The sequence below is a fragment of the Medicago sativa genome, chromosome 8 (assembly GCF_051527215.1).
Source record: "Medicago sativa cultivar Bolivia chromosome 8, Bolivia_mono, whole genome shotgun sequence".
Classification (NCBI taxonomy): domain Eukaryota; kingdom Viridiplantae; phylum Streptophyta; class Magnoliopsida; order Fabales; family Fabaceae; genus Medicago; species Medicago sativa.
Genome location: NC_140756.1, coordinates 65,969,839 through 65,988,830, shown reverse-complemented (window position 1 = coordinate 65,988,830; position 18,992 = coordinate 65,969,839). Strand labels below are relative to the sequence as shown.

The window sequence follows — 18,992 nt, the reverse complement described above, 5'->3', positions numbered from 1 at the left end:
AATCAAGTTGCAGCAGCGAGAAACGGTGAGAATCGAGGTGCCGGCGATGAATTTCTGAATCACACGAATCAAGATGAATCAAGATGAATTTCTGAATCGCACGAATCAAGGGTGAATCACGTCGGAGAGAAGGCTGAAAATAACGTCGGAGAAGCGAGCAAGGCTAAGAATCACGTCGGAACGGCAAGAAACGGTGAGAATCGTGATCGTGAACCGGCGCCGGCGACGGAAACGGTGAGAAAAGCGATCTTGTTAGGGACGAAACACTGTGGCATCTGAAGCTCAAGATTAGAACACGTGTGCAATATCGGACGGTTGTGATATGTTTGAGCTGAAGCACCAGATTATAACACCTGTCCTTGATCTAACGGTTCTGATTTGCTTATGCACCATGCATAAGGAAATCCTTATGCATAATAACTTTTGCCCCTTAAATCAACCTCAATACCACGACCTGAATTTGAAATTAAGAAGGTTAAAGAATTGTTAAGAATCAAAAACCTAGAAGTTGAGATTATTTTCTCACCTCACTGGAAAACATTATCGTCGAAATTGTGACTACTAATCATCTTTGCCTTTCATCGTTAAATTCAAAAGTGAACTTCTCTTTTTCGGTCTTCTCTCCTCTTCTCACCTCTTCAGTTCCCACTCTATCTCTCACAACCACTCTCTCGCATCTAAATTCTCTCTCGGCTCTCGCCGGTGCTATTCAAGACTTGTCAATCTATATCATCATCTCATCCTAATTATAGGTTTTCCTTAAGATTCTAAATTGAACCAATCTCATCATGACATTAAAATCGTACTTTATTTAAGTATGAGACACCTTTCAATAATAAATATTATATTCTTGTCATGAAACAAAGGCTTCCCAATAGCCCAAGCCTCAAGAGATGATCTAATGACAGACCAACGCCTTAAAACGAAAACCTTTAAGTGATATATCTTGTTAGCTACAACATCCAAAGAAGACAATTTTAGGTTCTTTGAAAAATCAAAACAAATTTATGAAATGGTTCATGTTTTGTAAGAGTCTTTGAATTTATCTGAATGTGCAAATCTAAGACGATGATTATTTGGGAATATTGAACTGATTATTCCTAAAAGGCTTCAAGTGGAATTTTTATTTTATTTTATTTTTTTGTCTTAATATGAATCAAAATAAAGTAAATAGAAAAGAAATAACACACAAGGAATAATGCTAATACCCAATGGATAAAACACATACTCTCTGGTCAAAAAATAATTTTTTAGATCCATTAAATATCTAATGTATTCGATCTATATACAGACTACATACATTAGTTATTCAATAACCTAAAAGTTCATTTTTGCTTATAAATGTAATCGAAGGAAGTATGTAACAAAGACTAAACGAACAAATAAGACAAGAGAAAAATGCATAACATAACAATGAATTAAACACATTGTAGTTGACCTCATAAGAGAATATGAACATAGGATGATAGCATGACAACTCAAAAATACTTGTTTTATTTAGAGTTTGCAGAGTCTGCTTCAAGATGATTTAGCTATATTAACCAGATTTTTTTTATCAACTTAGTTCTGGCTTCAGCAGCTTATAGTGATCCTACTTCTTTCTTGCCTACTAGGGAGTTTAGATATAATAACTCATTTGAGAATTTTATTGATAAGACAATCCAATTAAATCCTCAAATCACTTGCCCTTATATTTGTCCTTTCATATTTTCATGTGACACAATTTTTATGATGTACTCTAATATTTGTATAAATAAAATAAAATAAATAAATAAATAATAGAGGGACCAAAATTGTAAAGGGTCTTTTATGTAGGGCTATGTCTATAATAAACGATAAATATAAATATGAATATGAAATATGAATGTGGTTCAGTAGAATCAAACACGTTCTCATAGACACAAAATTATCATAATATCATCGTTGCCAAATACAACAACCGGTATATCTCTAATACTCCAAAGTTCCAAACACTTTATTCAAAGCATAATTAGCATTTCCAATTTACAAAACATTATCTTCTCTTTCTTATTTTACTTTGTATAATATATATATTATCTTCTAAAGTTAATTTCTTCCTTGTTATTGTAAAACCCGTAACATGTTTGTGAAAATGCGTCACAGAGAATGTTTTTCTTGAGCTGGGTTCGTCCCACTACCCAAGACCAAAAAAATTGCATAAACAAGTAAGTAATAGCATACACATGATTCATTCAACATTTGGAACTCATTTTCGAAGTTCATGATTTTCTATGGTTCTGTCTGATTCTTTATTTACCAGGTCGGGTACTTTGAATTACGATGATAAATACAAAGGAGCTTCTGCTAAATCCTTGTCTTCCCTTAAAGACGATAAAGGGTTATCGAAAGATGGTTTTTTACTCAATAACGCGCGAGTTCTGATGGGTTCCGGTGTTGAGACTTTTGAAAAGAGCAAGAGTGCTCTCCAAAGTTGGAGGTATGTTTCGTTGCATATCAATTTGAACTTCAGCATATGCAAGAAATGTTTATGCATCGTACTACTTCTCATTAAAAATGTAATTAGTTTACTAGTTTGTTAGTGCTTAGTTACTATCAAATTGAACTTCTCAGCATATACAAGAAATGTTTATGCATCATGTTTCTCAATACTGCTGCTTTTAAGTACACACCTTTGAGGCTATAGAGCAAATAAATGTGTAATCAGAATTGGTTTAATTTGAAGTGTATCTTGATTCTATGCTGTTAAAATTTAAAGGTTGATTGATGCATGTATCCTTATATTGTCACATAGAAACCAAACTCATTTTAGAAAATTTTTATTTTCATTGTTTTAATGTGTATTTAAATAGTTTTATGGGAAAAATTTCACAGGCATTTTGGATTGAATTGGGCGTTTGTTGATCCGAAAACACCAGTCCAACAAGGAGAAAAGTTCTGTATTTGTGTTAAGGAGTTCCTTCCCTGGCTTATGATGCCACTTCAGGTTGTGTATGTAAATGAAACTAGAACTGCCAAAAATCGTGTGGCCTCCTTTGGTTTTGGAAGTGGAACTCTTCAGGGTCACTTACTGGTTACTGCTTTTTCTCTCATCTTGCTGATTTTCTTTTACTCTTCTTAGTTTGTGTCTGATTGAAAATTTGAAGATATGTCGTGATTTGATGAGTTTAAATATGCCAACTGTGTGTAATGAGGGAGCACACAAGACAAGATAGAATTAAGAATAGTTCAATAGTTAAGGGTGCGCGCGCGCGCACACACACACACATATATAGAGAGAGAAGAACTATAAACCAAATCATTTGAAGTAATTAAATGAGTTGTCTTTAGAAATTTAATATGCGCTATTAATACTTGCATATATGTGTGTTTTTTATATGAACTTATTATATTTTTTGAAATCACCCGTCTTCTGAAACCTGAATCAACTCCTTCACAAATTTTATAGGTGGAGAGATTCCTTGTTTAGCATTTTTAATGAGTGTATATATGTGTTCAATCCATGCTCCTTTCCAACATATTGAAAACTAGGAATAGGAATAACAAGTAATTAAAATATCGGTGCTTAACTATAGCTCTTTTCCAGATTTCTTTTAGATTGAAAAACTTCAATTTCTAACAAGTTTTCATTCATCAAGGTCATTCTTGTGGAATGTGATGCTTACATTATTTTATCAGAATAAAAAAATTTGTTGTGATCTTCAAGATTAACTTAATAAATTGTTACTAGCATTATCCACACTACACAGCAATCCCTATTTTGCTTTTAAAAATGCTTTAGATACTGTTTACTTGCAAGGATTTAAGGAAGTTGCTTTTCTTTCATTCTCAAAAGTTCTTAACAGCAAATTGCAGGGCTCCTTGATTTCTGGTATAACTTGTACAATTTCTTTGCTCGATTTTATCATGCATTTAGGAGTTTCTTTTATGTGTGCTAATATGTCCATCTTTATGCAAATGATTTCTGAGTTTGTCTTACTCTTACTTAGTATCTTGTATTTGACATTTTCGCAAACAAGCTATTGAAAAACATTGTACCCTGATCACTTCAGATTTGTTATCTTTTTGCAACAGGCCGGAGAAGAACGCTTTTCAGTCGAGATTGATGAAAACAATCAAGTTTGGTATGAAATAGTTTCTTTCTCAAAGCCTGCCCATGTTTTATCATTTGTTGGGTATCCATATGTGATGCTTAGGCAAAGATACTTTGCGCATGAATCTGCCAAAGTAATGCGGGAACACATTAGTTCATCAAAATCCTAATATAAATATATCACATTGTTGCCTTCTATTCCCTTTTGTAAATTATTTCTCTGATATCTTTTATCTGTAAACTTTGTTTTTATGTTGTTTTGTTACATACTCTGATAGATGCAATTCATTTATGATCATTTTGCTGTTCCCTTACCATTTACAATCTCATGGCAAGTGGTAACGAGTTAGTAGCATGAGTACTTCGAATGGAGTGGATTCTTTATTTCCGCGCTGTGTTTAACTTTGTTTATAAAGAGTTAGATATATCAGTTTTGTTTGAAATCATGATTATACAAGTGACTTGATGTGAACATTGAAGCAATTAGCATAAAGAAACAAAAGAAACATTGGTAAAACAATTACTCTCCAACAATGTTTTACCAAAGCAAACATAATAGTCTGGTTTGCAGTTGAGAAACCGTAAAACATGACATTGCATAAGAACCATTATATTTACAAAACAATACATTATCAGGTGGATGATTAAGCCAACATTTGGATGACACTTAAACTTGTTTTAACACATCCAAACTAGAAAAATCTAAATCAATCTTTTCTTTTCTTTTTTTTTTTTATCAGGAAAACCATTATCAAGTAATGATTGAGCAGTATGGAATAATAATTTTATGTATTGACAAAAATTTCTCAACTAATCATGAATCAAGGCTGAAACAAGTTAGAGTGTGAATCTGAACCAAACCAAATCAATCCAATACATTTTGGATTGGATTGGTTGGTGGGTTTTTTTATACAGTAATATTTTTTGTTTTCAACGTTAAAATCAAATTAAAAAGGTAAAACACAACATATTTTCAACAATGTTTTAAATTTCATCCAACATTACAATTTCATTTCCATCCAACAATATTCCCAACTACATAGACCAAATTAAAACGTTGACAAAAAATAATCTTATTTTGTAAGAAATACAAAATACTAAAATTTAATCATTCTCTAAGAGTTCAAGTAGCACATAAATACATTTTTTTATAGAAAAAACAAAGAAGAAACTTGAAGAGAGAAAAAAAATATGTCATTTTATTAAAGTTTCCATTGAATTTCTATGAGTATTGGTTTAGTCTAGATGATATATATTTAATTAGTGTTTTTTCTTATATTGTAGTTTGGTTTGGTTTGGTTGGTAAAATCAAAAACCACAAACTGAACCAAACCATGTGGTTGAGTAAAAAAATGTTCCGAATACATCCGAACCAAATGCGGTTTTTTGCGGTTTCGATTTGGATTGGTTCGGTTGGCGGTTTTTCTTTTAGATTGGTTCGGTTTTGAACATCCCCACATGAGATTGAGATGCCACGTTTAGCCACATCGGTATTTACTTTTGGGTCAAAATGTGCTTGAGACTAATAAATACAAAACGCGTAAGATTAAGGAGTCAAAATCACTCATTTTAATTTTTATGCTGACGAGCACATGAGATTAAGATGCCACATTTAGCCACATCAGTATTTTTTTTTTGTGGTCAAAACGCGCACGAGACTAATAAATGCAAAACGCGTAAAATTAATGAGTCAAAATCACTCATTTTAAATTCTAAGGGTCAAAATACCACAATTGTAAAATTTAGATGGTTAAAAGTGCAATTAAACTTCTTTTTGTTATGAATATATTATGGTAGATGCTCATTAATCATTGGACCAAACATTTGACCTACTAACATATTTTCATACTCTTATATCTCCCTATAAATTAGGTGCATTTGTAAAATAATTGGATAAATATCAAATATTCTTTCTCTCACCTTTCTCTCTTTCACTTCATCATCTATATTTTCATAACACTTTCTTTTTTCTTTTCTTTTCTCTTCATCATCTATATTCCTCTTCTTCAATTCTATTCCCTTTGTCCTTCCGCCATCATCAGTCATTACCCTACGTCTGTCCCCGACTGGGGGCATCCCGCCGTATCCGATCAACCTTTCTTGCTTGTGCCACCACTGATTACAGGTACGTATATTGTTGCAAATGTTTCATTTTTTTCACTCTCCAAATTGGGGTATCTCAAATCTCAATGTTGAACTTATTATGTTTCAATCACACACTTTGCAGGTCGTGTCTGTATATCTACTGTCTCGCATGGTGAAATTCTAATGTTCATTGTTACTAGATCATCCAATTAAGGTATACCCTCCTCGCCTTTGGTCATTTTTTGTTTTGTTTTTGTAGTTCATATGTTGTAGCATTCCCTATAATAAAAGAAAAAACTTTAATGATAATTATTAATTTTTTTATATTGGGTCTAACTCGTCCTTACAAAATAGATAGATTTAGTAGGGCGTTATCTTTAGTTTATGCAGCTTGTTGTCCACTTGTTTTCTATTCATGTGTAATTAATCCTTAATATATATCCTTTAAATGATGACCAATTATTTGCAGTACTTGATTTTTCCAATCGATCCCCTCGTGCACAACATTGTTGAGCTTGGTGCGTGTATGTATGGTGGGTGACCCGAAACCGGACTCCGATACCATAATAAGTTTTTTATTTTTTTATTTTTTATATTGGGTCAAATTCATCCTTACAAAACCTGGCTTGTAAAATGACGGGGTCACTCTTTATAAACTTTAGTGGCCCTGTCTTTAATCTATGTGACACTCGAATTTTCCAATAATAATTGTTGAGTTAGTGTCTGTTTGGAAAAGTGAAAACCACGTTAAAAACGCATGTCTCAATTTCACGTTCAAATTGGCATTGGAATGTGAGTTTGGCAATCAAAACTTTGAACCAAACATGCTAATAGAAATCCATTTATAAAACTACATTGAAGAATGATAAGTATCTCAAAATTCTGAAATCATTACTACATCTTGTTTCATAAAGTTTTTAACATGTCCACAAATTTTTTTACTGCAACCACAACCATTTTTTCTGCAGTTTTCTATTCAAGAGGTTTTGATAATTCAAACGCAGTGAGGATTTAGGACTAATATATGTTTTCATGTATTACTTTTAGGGTGTGTTTGCAAGTTGGTTTTTGGCGAGACTAAGTTTATATTTTGATATTTTAAAGTTTCAACTCGCAAACACACCCTTAGCATATTCTTTTGAATTTCAACATTTCCAACACCAAAAATACCACTTTCTAATTCATTAATAGAAAAAAAAGACTATTCCTCTAAACAACGCTCAAGTTTGAATCTGGTTTATTGTTAAGGGAAGACAATTATATTACCACTTAGAAGACATTTAAAGTCAACTGTTCCTAAGAAAGAACCTATGATGGAAACACAACCAACTAACATATCAAAATGGTTCTATTCTTCCTTCTCTGTTTTTTTTTTCCATTTCTATTATACTTATTTTTTCAGTCACCTTCTTGTAAATTCACAGGTATTTTTGACATACAAAAAAAAAAACACAAATCTTTGAACTGTCAGCCATGGATGAAAAAGTAGATTGGTCTCATCTCCCCAAAGAGCTATGGTCCAAGATAGGGAAGTATCTTGATAATCACATAGATATTCTCAGATTTCGCAGTGTTTGTGAACTATTTCATTCTTCCATTCCTCCCTCTCTTCCAAATTCTCCTTCTTTTCCTTTACAAATACCTCGCACCATCCCTGTCTCCCTATACAATTACCTCTATCAATCAACTATTTATCTTATTGAACCAACTAATGCAAGTTCCAACTTCAATTTACCACCTTTAGCACCTTCTTATACCAAAGGTTGGTTGATCAAAGTGGAAGAATCAAAGAATAATCCTTTGAAGAGTTTGTTGAGTCCTATCTCCGACTGCAAATTATCATATCCTCTTGACAGTAACAACAGTTCTCCAATTATATGGAACTTGTTGAATTATAGGGTCATTGAGCTATGCAAGTCATATTCATTTCAAAAGACACCATACTCATCAAGTTTTGTGAGCAAAGTTGTGTCCTATCCTAACTCTCCTTGGATTAATGTTGGGGATTGTGTAGCTTGTTGTATCTTTCAGGAAGGTAAATTAGGATTCATGAAATATGGAGACACAAAATGGAAACTTGTGGATGAAAACAATTTCTACTATGATGATGTCATTGTATTCAAGGGTCAGTTTTATGTTACTGATAAATGGGGAACTATTTCATGGATTAATATTTCTTCTTTGAAGTTGATACAATTTTCACCTCCTTTGTGTGGGTTTGGAAACAAGAAACATTTGGTGGAATCTTGTGGGAATCTTTATGTTGTTGATAGATACTATGAAGGTGAAAACATGAGAGGGAACAATGTTGGAAGACGCCATGATCGGGACGCGGTTGTGGAGTGTTTCAAAGTTTATATGTTGGATGAAGAATGGGGGAAATGGGTTGATGTGAAAAACTTGAGAGATAGAGCCTTCATTTTAAGCAGCAGTTGTAATTTCTCAGTTTCTGCTAAAGAATTAATTGGATATCAAGGGAATTGCATCTACTTTAAGGATACTTTTAATGCTCGTATGTACAGCTTGGATGATAATATAATCATTACCGTTGATTTTGATCCTTGCATTGACAAGACTTTGTGGTCTCATTCACGTTGGATGAGATGTTAGAGGACATTAACAGGTCTAGCAATGGAGTTTTAAAGGTACATTTGGATTTCTCTTCCCATCTTTTTATCTGTCTTGGCAATGTGGTTTTATCGGTTGCTTTGTTTTGTTTTGACACACAGTTTATTGACAATATACAACTATATACTATCCATAAAGACATGTGAATTTTATTACATGGTTAGCACAGTTCAACTATATGATTCATTGCGTTCAGTAGATGGTTATTGGGCATTATGTGTAATGCAGTATAAGTATTTGGTTAATTGTCTTCAATGGATGGTTAATTAGTTGCAATACCTTGTTTGTTATATTCATTAATCATCCGTTGAACATAATTAATTATATTTTAACTGTGTTAACCATGTAATGAAGAAATGAATAGTGTTGTGTTAAAAAAATCATTGCGCTCACATATACATGATATTCATTAATCATCTACTAAACATAATTAACCTGTATCAAAATGATATTTTTCATTATTTATGCCTTTCGATAATTGGATATTTTACGAATCCTGTATCAGTACTGATGTGCTTCATCATTCCAACAGTTAAGAGCGTCTAGATGAAGAAGAACGCCTCTCCATAAAGAAGTGCAGAATGTAGAGACTACTATTTGCTATGTTATTTTTGTTTCGCGGCTAGTATACAGTGAGTTAAATTAAACTGTGTAGTTTTGAGGATGAAAGACTTTGTACATCAGAAGGACATCTTCTACATGTTTTCTTGTTACTGTCCAGCTTGCTTCTGTCATGATTTATTTTCAGCTGAGAATTTGTTGTCAATGTATGTAATTATTATTCCTTGGTGAAAAGGAATAATAATTAAGGGAACTGATCAGGGCACAATGGTTTTTTTTATAGGTTTACTTGTGAAAAGGTCATATACATTATACCAATCAATGTTAAGACAAACTTAGAAATCATTTTCACTAAGATTAACATTCAACACCACTTCTGTTTGGCCATATTTGAGTAGTTTTGTTTGCTAAATTATTAAATGAATGATAAAATCAAGCATGAGACAAACTAATCGACAGAAAGAAGTTTGTGATTCTGATATAATTATAAGCACCATATTCCATTGAAATTTTCAAACTTAAAAAATCTTCATTTTAACCGTGTTATTAATGTGAAGTATCAACCAACTTTGTCAATAATTAGTATTTGTTGGAAAGTCCAACTGATCGACCTCTATTAACGCGGTCTCAGGTCTCCCCTCTTAACCACACTTTTTTCATCCACAAGGTTCAAATACGAGACATTGTTTAAGGGATCGAAGTTCAGTTACACTATAACCGCTAAATAATGTTGGTCAATCCTATAGAAGTATGGTAAAGGGTTATAGTTTAGCACCTAGGTTTGTAATTAGTAATCATTCATTCTAATTTCCAACATGCTAGAAAAGAGCACAAATGAAAACCACAATATATTCATTCAAAATGCTCCACGAGATACCCCAAATCATGAACCAAACACATAATATAAAGAGTAGGGGTGGGCAAAAAAACCTTTTCACGATTTTGGTTCACCAAAAAACATTAAACGTTGTATTTCTATTTTCTGAATTTTTAATGATTTTTTATGCTACATAAAATTGGGTTTGATTATTACTCTGGATGGTCACACATTGCAACAGTTTTTGTCAATTGGTTTAATCATATAGAATATTCATGACTGAAACAGAATCTGAGTTGCAGCTCATATAGAATGTTTATGCAATTATATCACTGTTTCTAAACTCAAAGAATGCAATCCATGTATGATAATACATTTCTACTATATTCTTGCTGTGTATACATTTGTATGAAGAGTTTATTGATAACTGATTTTGGTGGAAAGAAAAAATTGTATGCAAATTTCTCCAAATTGAAGGCATCATTCTTTCTCCAGGCTTATGGTAACTCCAAACATGTAAGGCAAATATATTTTTGCTAATTGAAACTTGCTTCCATATTTGGTTGGTGTTGCCATATTCATCTTATCAATATCATCCTTCACTTTTCAAACTTTGCACACTTCATAGAGCATAAAAACATAATGTTTTAGACTTGACAAAGTTCCATAGAAAGAATTATTTGATCAAGTGTTTATTAATGTATTTGATCATTGTAAAATATAGTTCAGAGTAGCAGAATTCCAGTTTTGAAAACAAATGTTCAAAGCATACATTAACCGTCTACAAAACATAATTAATCATGTATTGCACTGTGTTAACCATGTAATAAATGATGATCAGTGCATACATTGTCGTTGTCAATATTTATTACATGTGAATGATTGCAAAACAAATCATGTTAGATGTGATCTTATTAGTAAATGTACAAGTTATACCAGAACTCATGTAGTTCAACAATTTGCTGTTAAAAATTTCTGAAAATGGATGTAAAGTAACTTCCTTAAACCCTTGCAAGTAAATATGACCTAATGCACTTTCTTCAAAAGCAGAATAGGAGTTGTTATGTATGTAGATAACTCTAGTAAAAAATTCTTAAGTTAAACTTGAAGATTACCAAGAGTTTGCAATTTGTGATATAAATATAGACAAGTTCTATGGTGGATCGCTGTGGACCAGCACTTAAATTGCACAAAACATCAAAACTTATGCAAAACCAGCGGAAGTAGAAAGCCATGGTCTTATCCGTTCTTATGAATGAGACAATAACCTGATCGTCGTCGGTTTCAAAAAAAATAAGAGAAAACAAACAGAGATGATTTTTGAGACAGACATATTGTCTTCTTTTGTTTTCGTCAAATTGACACCAATGATGCCAAATCTTTTGGCATCACAATTAGGACAGTTAACTTCTACTTGAGTGACCGAACTTCGGTGATCGTTGAAGTTTAAAAAGATTTTTCAAGTACTGATCTATGGTTCATCATAGAACTTTCCTTGGATGATCTTCATGATTGAAAGCTAATATCCCATTGAAATTGTCAATCCAAAAAAGAAGTCTGAAGAAGGGTTATAATTTAGCACATATATTTATTAATTATTCCTAACTTCAATCATGCTGGAAAAGAGCATAGATAAAACGCTTAAATAAGATACTTAAAATTTTCAACCAGACACAAAATAAAAAGAGGAAGAGTAAAATAAAATCAGCAAGATGGGAGAAAAAACAGTAACCAAATTTATTGTCTATGCATATGTAATTATTATACCATATATGCAGCTTTAATAATAAAAAAAATAAAAAAAAAACACGCATAATAAAAAAAATAAAAAAAAAACACGCTGAGCATGGTTCAAACACGCAACCTTCAGATCTTCAGTCTGATGCTCTCCCAACAGAGCTATCCCCGCTTAGTGATTTTTTATTGCTGCTTACTAATAGCTTTCACGAAAATTAGAATACTTTTACAATTTTCTAGTTTGAAATGATGGGGAAGCATGTGAAAAATATGGTCAGAGTTTTTCATACAGAAGCTCTTAACTGTTAGAATAACAACATATATCAGTGAATTGATCAAATTCACCTTGAGACCGATTACATCCTCCAAGCCAAGGTGAATGAATCCAAAAATTCTTCTCAATGCAAGGGTCATAGGAAAGTCTAGAGAATATGTGATTGTCCAAGTTGTACATAGGTTAAAGATAGATTCGCGACAGTGAATATCGTATTCTGTCGGAGGGCTTTAACTGATATTGAGTAATTTACACTGCCAAAATTCCAGTAGACAGTAGTGATGGAACAAAAACAAGGACAAATATAATTCAAGAATAGAAGGCGAATTCAATTATCTACGGAGATACAATTGACATAAGATGAAAAATGTGTCCTAAAAATATATATGTATCTTGAACAATGATACAACCTAATTCTATATTGATGCCTTCAGAACATCGATACAAGGGCTGAACATTGATTACCTGATTGCTTGCTAGCTAGACATGCCAAATAAGAGCTAACAGCTGCTTCAGCCTGCAAGAAATAAGTACTTTTGGTACTGTGTGTGGTACATTTTGGAGATAGACAATACTCAGAGAAATGAAAGGCAATGAAAGATATGATGCTAAGGAAGAAGGAGGCTCCTGCTGTTTGAGAAGGAAGGAGAATTTTAATGTGTTTCGTGGGGAATATACTATATAGCAAAACCAAGCACAGATGTAGATCCTGGACATAGGTGTGTTGATGAGTCTAGTGAATAGGGGAAGATTGTGACAAGTTCTGCACTGTCATGTAGAGAGAAAGGAAAGGGGAAAAGTGAGTGGGTTTCTGGCTAAGAAGTCCCACATCGGCTAATGCATAAACCCAACCAAGCTGCTTGCATATAAAATGAAAGCATTTCTACCTAAGTTAAGCACGGAGCCGTGTGATGATCACATAGCGAACTATTCTTTCGCCTTTTACTAAAGAATACCGTGTGAGCGTCACAATTAGCGGCATACGCTAGTTTTTGGAAGAGTCCTCTTTATTTAGGGCTCTGCAATCTTAGTTTAATTTTTTAATTTTTTCTATTTAGTATAGTATTATAATTTCAAAATTATGGTGAATTATTTTTTTGAAATTATTCAAAGGAATTTTGGTAAATTTTTATGTTTAAATTAAAGGTGGCTTTTGCTAGATTCCAGTTGTAAATTACTGGTCCTTCAAAAAAAGTTGTAAATTACTGGTGGAAGTCGCAACAATTATCTCATAATACCCGAAATAAATAAATAAATATACTCAAAAACTCTTCAATAAGAAAATTACCATAGTTCCAAACATCAAAGCTGTATTAAATTCCTCAAGTATTACATTCTTTCTCTTATTTAGACTCTAAACTATATAAAAAGGGAAATGTTAACTTGTGCCCTTAAGGCACAAGTTTAGAAACCAAATGTAGAAATAATGTATTGAAATGCGTGCATTAAATTTAATTTTTAATGTTTTAATGAATTGAATGCACAAAGTTTGAGGGAATAATTCTTTTTTTGGATTTCTTAACATGTGCCCTAAGGGCACAAGTTAACACTACCTATATAAAAATAATACCAAATTTTTAAACTATATCAAAATTGTAGTTTTATCTTTAATATCAAGTTTTTTTAAGAAGCTAAACTAGCCCATCCAAATTGATACCAGAAAAAATCAAACCAAAAACTTTGAGGAGAAACATATTCCAAGGTCTCAAACTAACACCATCAAACCAACCCAAATGAGTTTTTATTTTCAATATTACTAGACTATGTGAGATTTGTCTTTCTAGTGTCCAAGAAATTCTTGTCAATATATGTCCATCAATGAATAATTGACGCACTTCATATAGTTTAGGGATTGGCATAACAAGAAGGTTGAGGCTTGAAGGTTCGATCTCCACTCCGATAATTTTTTCTAACAAATAACAATATTAACCTCATACACCCTCAGGTCACAATTATATGCAAAATTTTGCATTTTAGATTCATTCAATTAATAATGTATATAGTCTTTATTATAGACCGAATACATCATTTAATGAATAAATTTAAAATGCAAAGTTTTGCTTATAATAGTGACCGGATGGTGTATAATTTAAGGATTAATTATTATTTATATACATTGTAGAGACTAAATAGGAGACTGGTTGATACTTGGGAGTAGGGGTGGAAATGGGCTAGGCCGGGCCGGGCTTTGTAAGGCCTAAGCCTGGCCTACTTCAAAAATTATAGGCCTGAGCCTGGCCTATTACCTGTTATAGGCTCATTTTCGAGGTCTGGCCTGACCTTTTTAAAGGTCTGATGAAGCCTGAAAGCCTATTTAAAAGCCTATTTTATGCTAAGGCCTAACAAAACATGTAAGCCTACTCCTAAATAGGCCAAAACTTATTAAGGTCTAAAGCACACAAATATGTTTGCTACTAAATAATGAATTCTTACGAAGGTCTAATCACACCAATATATTAGCTACTAAATAACCGATCATATGAAGGCTTGTGTTTGTGGAAAAAAAACTTCAAAAATATCAATAATGGAAGGTATATTATATATGAAAAGCTTAATAGGCCGGCCTGATGGGCTTAATAGACTTTTTTGCAAGCCTTAGCCTGGCCTGTTTAGTTAAATAGGCCTTATAAAAAGCTTGAGCCTGGCCTTGTTAATAAACGAGCTGGGCCGAGCTAGGCTTTAAATACGCTAGGCCGTAGGCCCCTGTCGGACGGTCTGGCCTGTTCTCACCACCCCTACTTGGGAGATTAAATCGATGGTTTAATCTATAATTTATTACTATTATATTATGTTACCACTTAGATGACTTTTCAAGTCAACTGTTCCTAGAAAAAGTTTCCTAGTATCCTTCCCAGAAATAACTCAAGGATGTAAACTTGACCAACAAGATCTCTAAACGGTTCTACTCTTCCTTCACTCTCCTTGCAATTTCCATTATACCTCTTTTCTCAGTCACCTTGTAAATTCACAGATATTTTCTACACTCTTTACGCTTCAACTTTTTCCAACAATCCTTCCAATATAAAGGCCTATACAGAGATTAGAGACCAAAAACATTCAAAGCAAATACATCAACATAACATGATATCACTCTTCAGCAAAATCAACAAATCTTTGAGATCTGATTCTTCTTCATCCATGGATGAGATAGTTGATTGGTCTCAACTTCCTATAGAACTATGGCCTAAGATAGGAAAATATCTTGATATACACATAGATGTTCTCAGATTTCGCAGTGTATGCAAATCATTTCGTTCTTCCATTCCTCCATCTCATCCAAACTCTCCTTCTTTTCCATTACAAATACCTCACCCCGTCTACGACTCGCTAAACAACTACATCAACCAATCAACCGTTTATATCATTGAACCAACTGATGCAAGTTCCAACTCCAATTTAGAACCTTTAGCACCTTCTTCTTCCAAAGGTTGGCTGATTAAGGTAGAAGAAACAAAGAATCAACCTGTAAGTTTGTTGAGTCCTATCTCTGACCGAAAATTATCATACCCTCTTAGCAGTAACAACACTTCTACCATGCTATGGAACTTGTTGGATCATAGGATCGTTGAGCTATGCAAATCATATAAAATTGAGAAAACTACACGTTTCTCTAGTTCTGCTATCAAAGTTGTGTTCTATCCTAACTCTCCTTGGACTAGTGTTGAGGAATGTGTAGCTTGTTGTATCTTTCAAGAGGGTAAATTAGGATTCATGAAACATGGTGATGAAAAATGGACACTTGTGGATGACAAGAATTTCTACTATGACGATGTTATTGTGTTCAAGGGTCAGTTTTATGTTACTGATAAATGGGGAACTATTTCATGGATTGATGTCTCTACTTTGAGATTGATACAATTCTCACCTCCTTTGTGTGGATTTGGAAACAAGAAGCATTTGATGGAGTCATGTGGAAGTCTTTACGTCGTTGACAGATACTGTGAAAGTAGTGAAGACATGGGAAGGAACTATGTTAGAAGACGCTACGATCGAGACACTGATGTGGAATGTTTCAAAGTTTATAAGTTGGATGAAGAATGGGGAAAATGGGTTGATGTGAAAAGCTTGAGAGATATAGCTTTCATTTTGAGCGACAGTTGTAACTTCTCTGTCTCAACTAAAGACTTAATTGGATATCAAGGGAACTGCATCTACTTTAGGGATACTTATGATGTTCGTATGTATAATTTGGATGATCATAGAATCACTATGGTTAATTTTAATCCTTGTATTGACAAGACTTTGTGGTCTCGTTCACCTTGGATGAGATGTTAGATGGCATAACATCTCTAGCCATTGAGTTTCAAAGGTACAATTGGATTTCTCTTCCTATCTCTATATGTCTTGATGGTTAATGAATATCATGTATAATACAGATCAAATACACGGTTAATTACATTTAATAGATGGTTAATGAGTTAAAACATCTTGTTATATTCATTAATCATCTATCGAACGTGATTAAACATATACTTGAACTGTATTGACCATGTATAAAGAAGTGAACAATGTTGTACGAAAAGATTATTATGTTCAAATATACATGATATGTCTTAACCATTTACTAGGTTTAATTAATCATGAGTATGAATTGCCTTAACCATGTAATCTATATAGCACTGACACATACACGTAACATGTCAATACCGGTAATGATTTGAGAAAATGAATAAATTGAATATAATCACATGTGTTGGTGTCAATCTCAGATACCGAACACGTCTTCAACTAAAAATGTTGGTGCTACATATATGATGTAATAAAGGATATTCGGTGCATATGGTGTCTGTGACAAAATTTGTATAAAATAAATTTTTTCTTTATTTATACCTTTAGAGATGCAAGAATAGTGAGTTGATTCAATCAAAGCATAGAGAATACTTTCTTTTGGCAACTAGGTATTATATGAATCCACTATCAATACTGATATGTGTTTTTTCATTCAAACAGATAAGAGGGCCAATATGCAGAAGAACACCTCTCCCCTAAAGAAGTGCAGAATGTAGACAATACTCTTTGCCAAGGGCTGTTTGTTCTGCTACAAGCATATAATGAGATTAAATTAAAATGTGTAACTTAAGGATGGAAGGCTATGTACATCAGAAGTTTAAATGCATTTTCAAGTTCATCTTTCTACCAAAGGATGGAATGAGATGCGGTGAGCATGGATCAAAATGCATTCCATCCTTTTGTACATCAAAGGCCCAGTACATCAAAATTTAATCTTGACACTGTTCGCAATACATTTGAACTTTATTTAATGGTTGCATTTTCAAGTTTGAATTGATAGGAAGTATCAAGCATATGAGAAACTTGGTCAGAGTTTCGTCGCTGTACTAATACTACTGCAGTTTCATGTTTTGATGTAAAAAAAACTAAATATTTTTTAGTTTAGTTTTATTTAATTTACAGTCCAGTTTCTACATGTTCTCTTGATACAGTCCAGCCTGTTTCTGTCTTGATTCTTTCTCAGCTGAGAATTTATTATCAATGCATATAATTATTACTCCATAGTACTGGACTACTGGAAGTCTGGAACAATGTTGCAAATAATGTATATATCTACATTAGGATTTTGAAGAGTTAATGTGTTTCGGCATTACCTTGGCAGACTCATGAGCAAAGTGTTTTTGCCTAAGCATCGCATATGGGTAGTATCACATACCAAAGTTAATTGTTCTATTCGATATCAATTGAAAAGCATTCTTTCCCTGCCAGTTGCTAAAATCAAAACAAATATGAACTGATCAGGGTATTTTGCTTCACTATATTTGAGTAGTTTTGCATGCCAAAATACTAAAAGAAACTACTAAATGAATGATAAAAACAAGCATGACCTGTTTAGAAATTGTACAAGTTATATTACCAGAACTCATGTCATTCGAAAATAATAATTACCAGAACTCAAATGTCACCACGATTTGTTGTTAAGAATTTCTAATAATGAACGAATAGCAACTACCTTAAATCCTTACATATAAATATAAAGCATGCTGAAAAGCAAAAATAGAGACTGTTATTTAGATAGCCCTGTTCAAATTTTGTTAAGTTAAACTTGAAGATAACAAAGAAGTTTGTGATTCTGATATAAAAATAGGACGGTTCTACAGTTGATCACCGCGGATCAACATTTAAGCTGCACAAAACATCAACAGAGACATACGCCGTACTGCAGAAGTAGAAAGTGATGGTCCTATTCACCCTTATGACTGAGACAGTGGCCTGATCGTTGTCGATTTGACAAAAATAAAGGAAGATAAAATTTATCTGATAAATGAGTTGAGTTTTGAGGTATGCATGTGTGTCTTCTCTTGTTGTCAAACTGAGATCAATCATGTTACGGTCTTAGACAATAGAACTAGGAGGATCATAAGGCTGATATCTGTCATTGTTGACGATTTAGATTTTAGACAGATTTCAACTACCGATCCACGGTGGATCACCACAAAACGCATGGTTCACCATAGAACTTACCTTTGATGACCACCATTATTGATAAATGAAAACCGGAAAAGAGTTATAATTAAGCACATATATTTGTAACTAGAAAATAGTAACCATTCTTAATTTCCGTCATGTCGGAAAAGAACACAGATGAAAACCATATATTCATTAAAGACACTCAACAAGGCACTTCAAATTTTCCTAATTCCCCTGCCTGTTGCCAAAATCATAATTTGAACTGATCAATATATTTTGTTTGTGAAAAGGTCAAATGCAAAATACTAATCAAAAGGTTAACACAAACTCAGAAATCAATTGCACAAAGATAACACCACTTAGTAGTTTTACATGCAAAATTACTAAAAGAATGATAA

The 18,992-nt window shown here is 33.0% G+C and overlaps 3 protein-coding genes and 1 non-coding gene across 8 annotated transcripts; all 4 read left to right on the top strand.

Moving 5' to 3' along the window:
• Window positions 1-1,814: 1,814 nt before the first annotated feature.
• LOC146900620 (outer envelope protein) lies at window positions 1,815-4,460 on the top strand. Its single transcript, XM_085739524.1, has 5 exons — window positions 1,815-1,942; window positions 2,125-2,186; window positions 2,282-2,458; window positions 2,854-3,052; window positions 4,054-4,460. The coding sequence occupies exons 2-5, from the start codon at window positions 2,128-2,130 to the stop codon at window positions 4,240-4,242; spliced, it is 624 nt and encodes a 207-aa protein (XP_085595650.1). The 5' UTR covers window positions 1,815-1,942; window positions 2,125-2,127; the 3' UTR covers window positions 4,243-4,460.
• Window positions 4,461-5,946: 1,486 nt separating this feature from the next.
• Window positions 5,947-9,719, top strand: LOC146900619 (F-box protein At4g35733-like). 5 transcript variants are annotated; one of them, XM_085739520.1, is made up of 5 exons: window positions 5,947-6,197; window positions 6,300-6,371; window positions 6,627-6,690; window positions 7,582-8,802; window positions 9,318-9,719. In XM_085739520.1, exon 4 carries the CDS (start codon window positions 7,631-7,633, stop codon window positions 8,765-8,767), a length of 1,137 nt encoding a protein of 378 aa, XP_085595646.1. In that variant the 5' UTR covers window positions 5,947-6,197; window positions 6,300-6,371; window positions 6,627-6,690; window positions 7,582-7,630; the 3' UTR covers window positions 8,768-8,802; window positions 9,318-9,719. The 5 variants fall into 5 exon arrangements, with proteins under 5 accessions (XP_085595646.1, XP_085595645.1, XP_085595649.1 ...); XM_085739519.1 differs by lacking the exon at window positions 6,627-6,690; XM_085739523.1 differs by lacking the exon at window positions 6,627-6,690 and having other exon boundaries at window positions 9,291-9,719.
• Window positions 9,720-13,076: 3,357 nt separating this feature from the next.
• LOC146900618 (U5 spliceosomal RNA) lies at window positions 13,077-13,194 on the top strand. Its single transcript, XR_015024456.1, has one exon. It is a non-coding gene; the product is annotated as a U5 spliceosomal RNA (small nuclear RNA).
• A 2,029-nt stretch (window positions 13,195-15,223) lies between these two features.
• On the top strand, window positions 15,224-17,687 carry LOC146900617 (F-box protein SKIP23-like). The gene is made up of 2 exons (XM_085739518.1): window positions 15,224-16,483; window positions 17,125-17,687. Exon 1 carries the CDS (start codon window positions 15,256-15,258, stop codon window positions 16,447-16,449), a length of 1,194 nt encoding a protein of 397 aa, XP_085595644.1. The 5' UTR covers window positions 15,224-15,255; the 3' UTR covers window positions 16,450-16,483; window positions 17,125-17,687.
• Window positions 17,688-18,992: the final 1,305 nt, after the last annotated feature.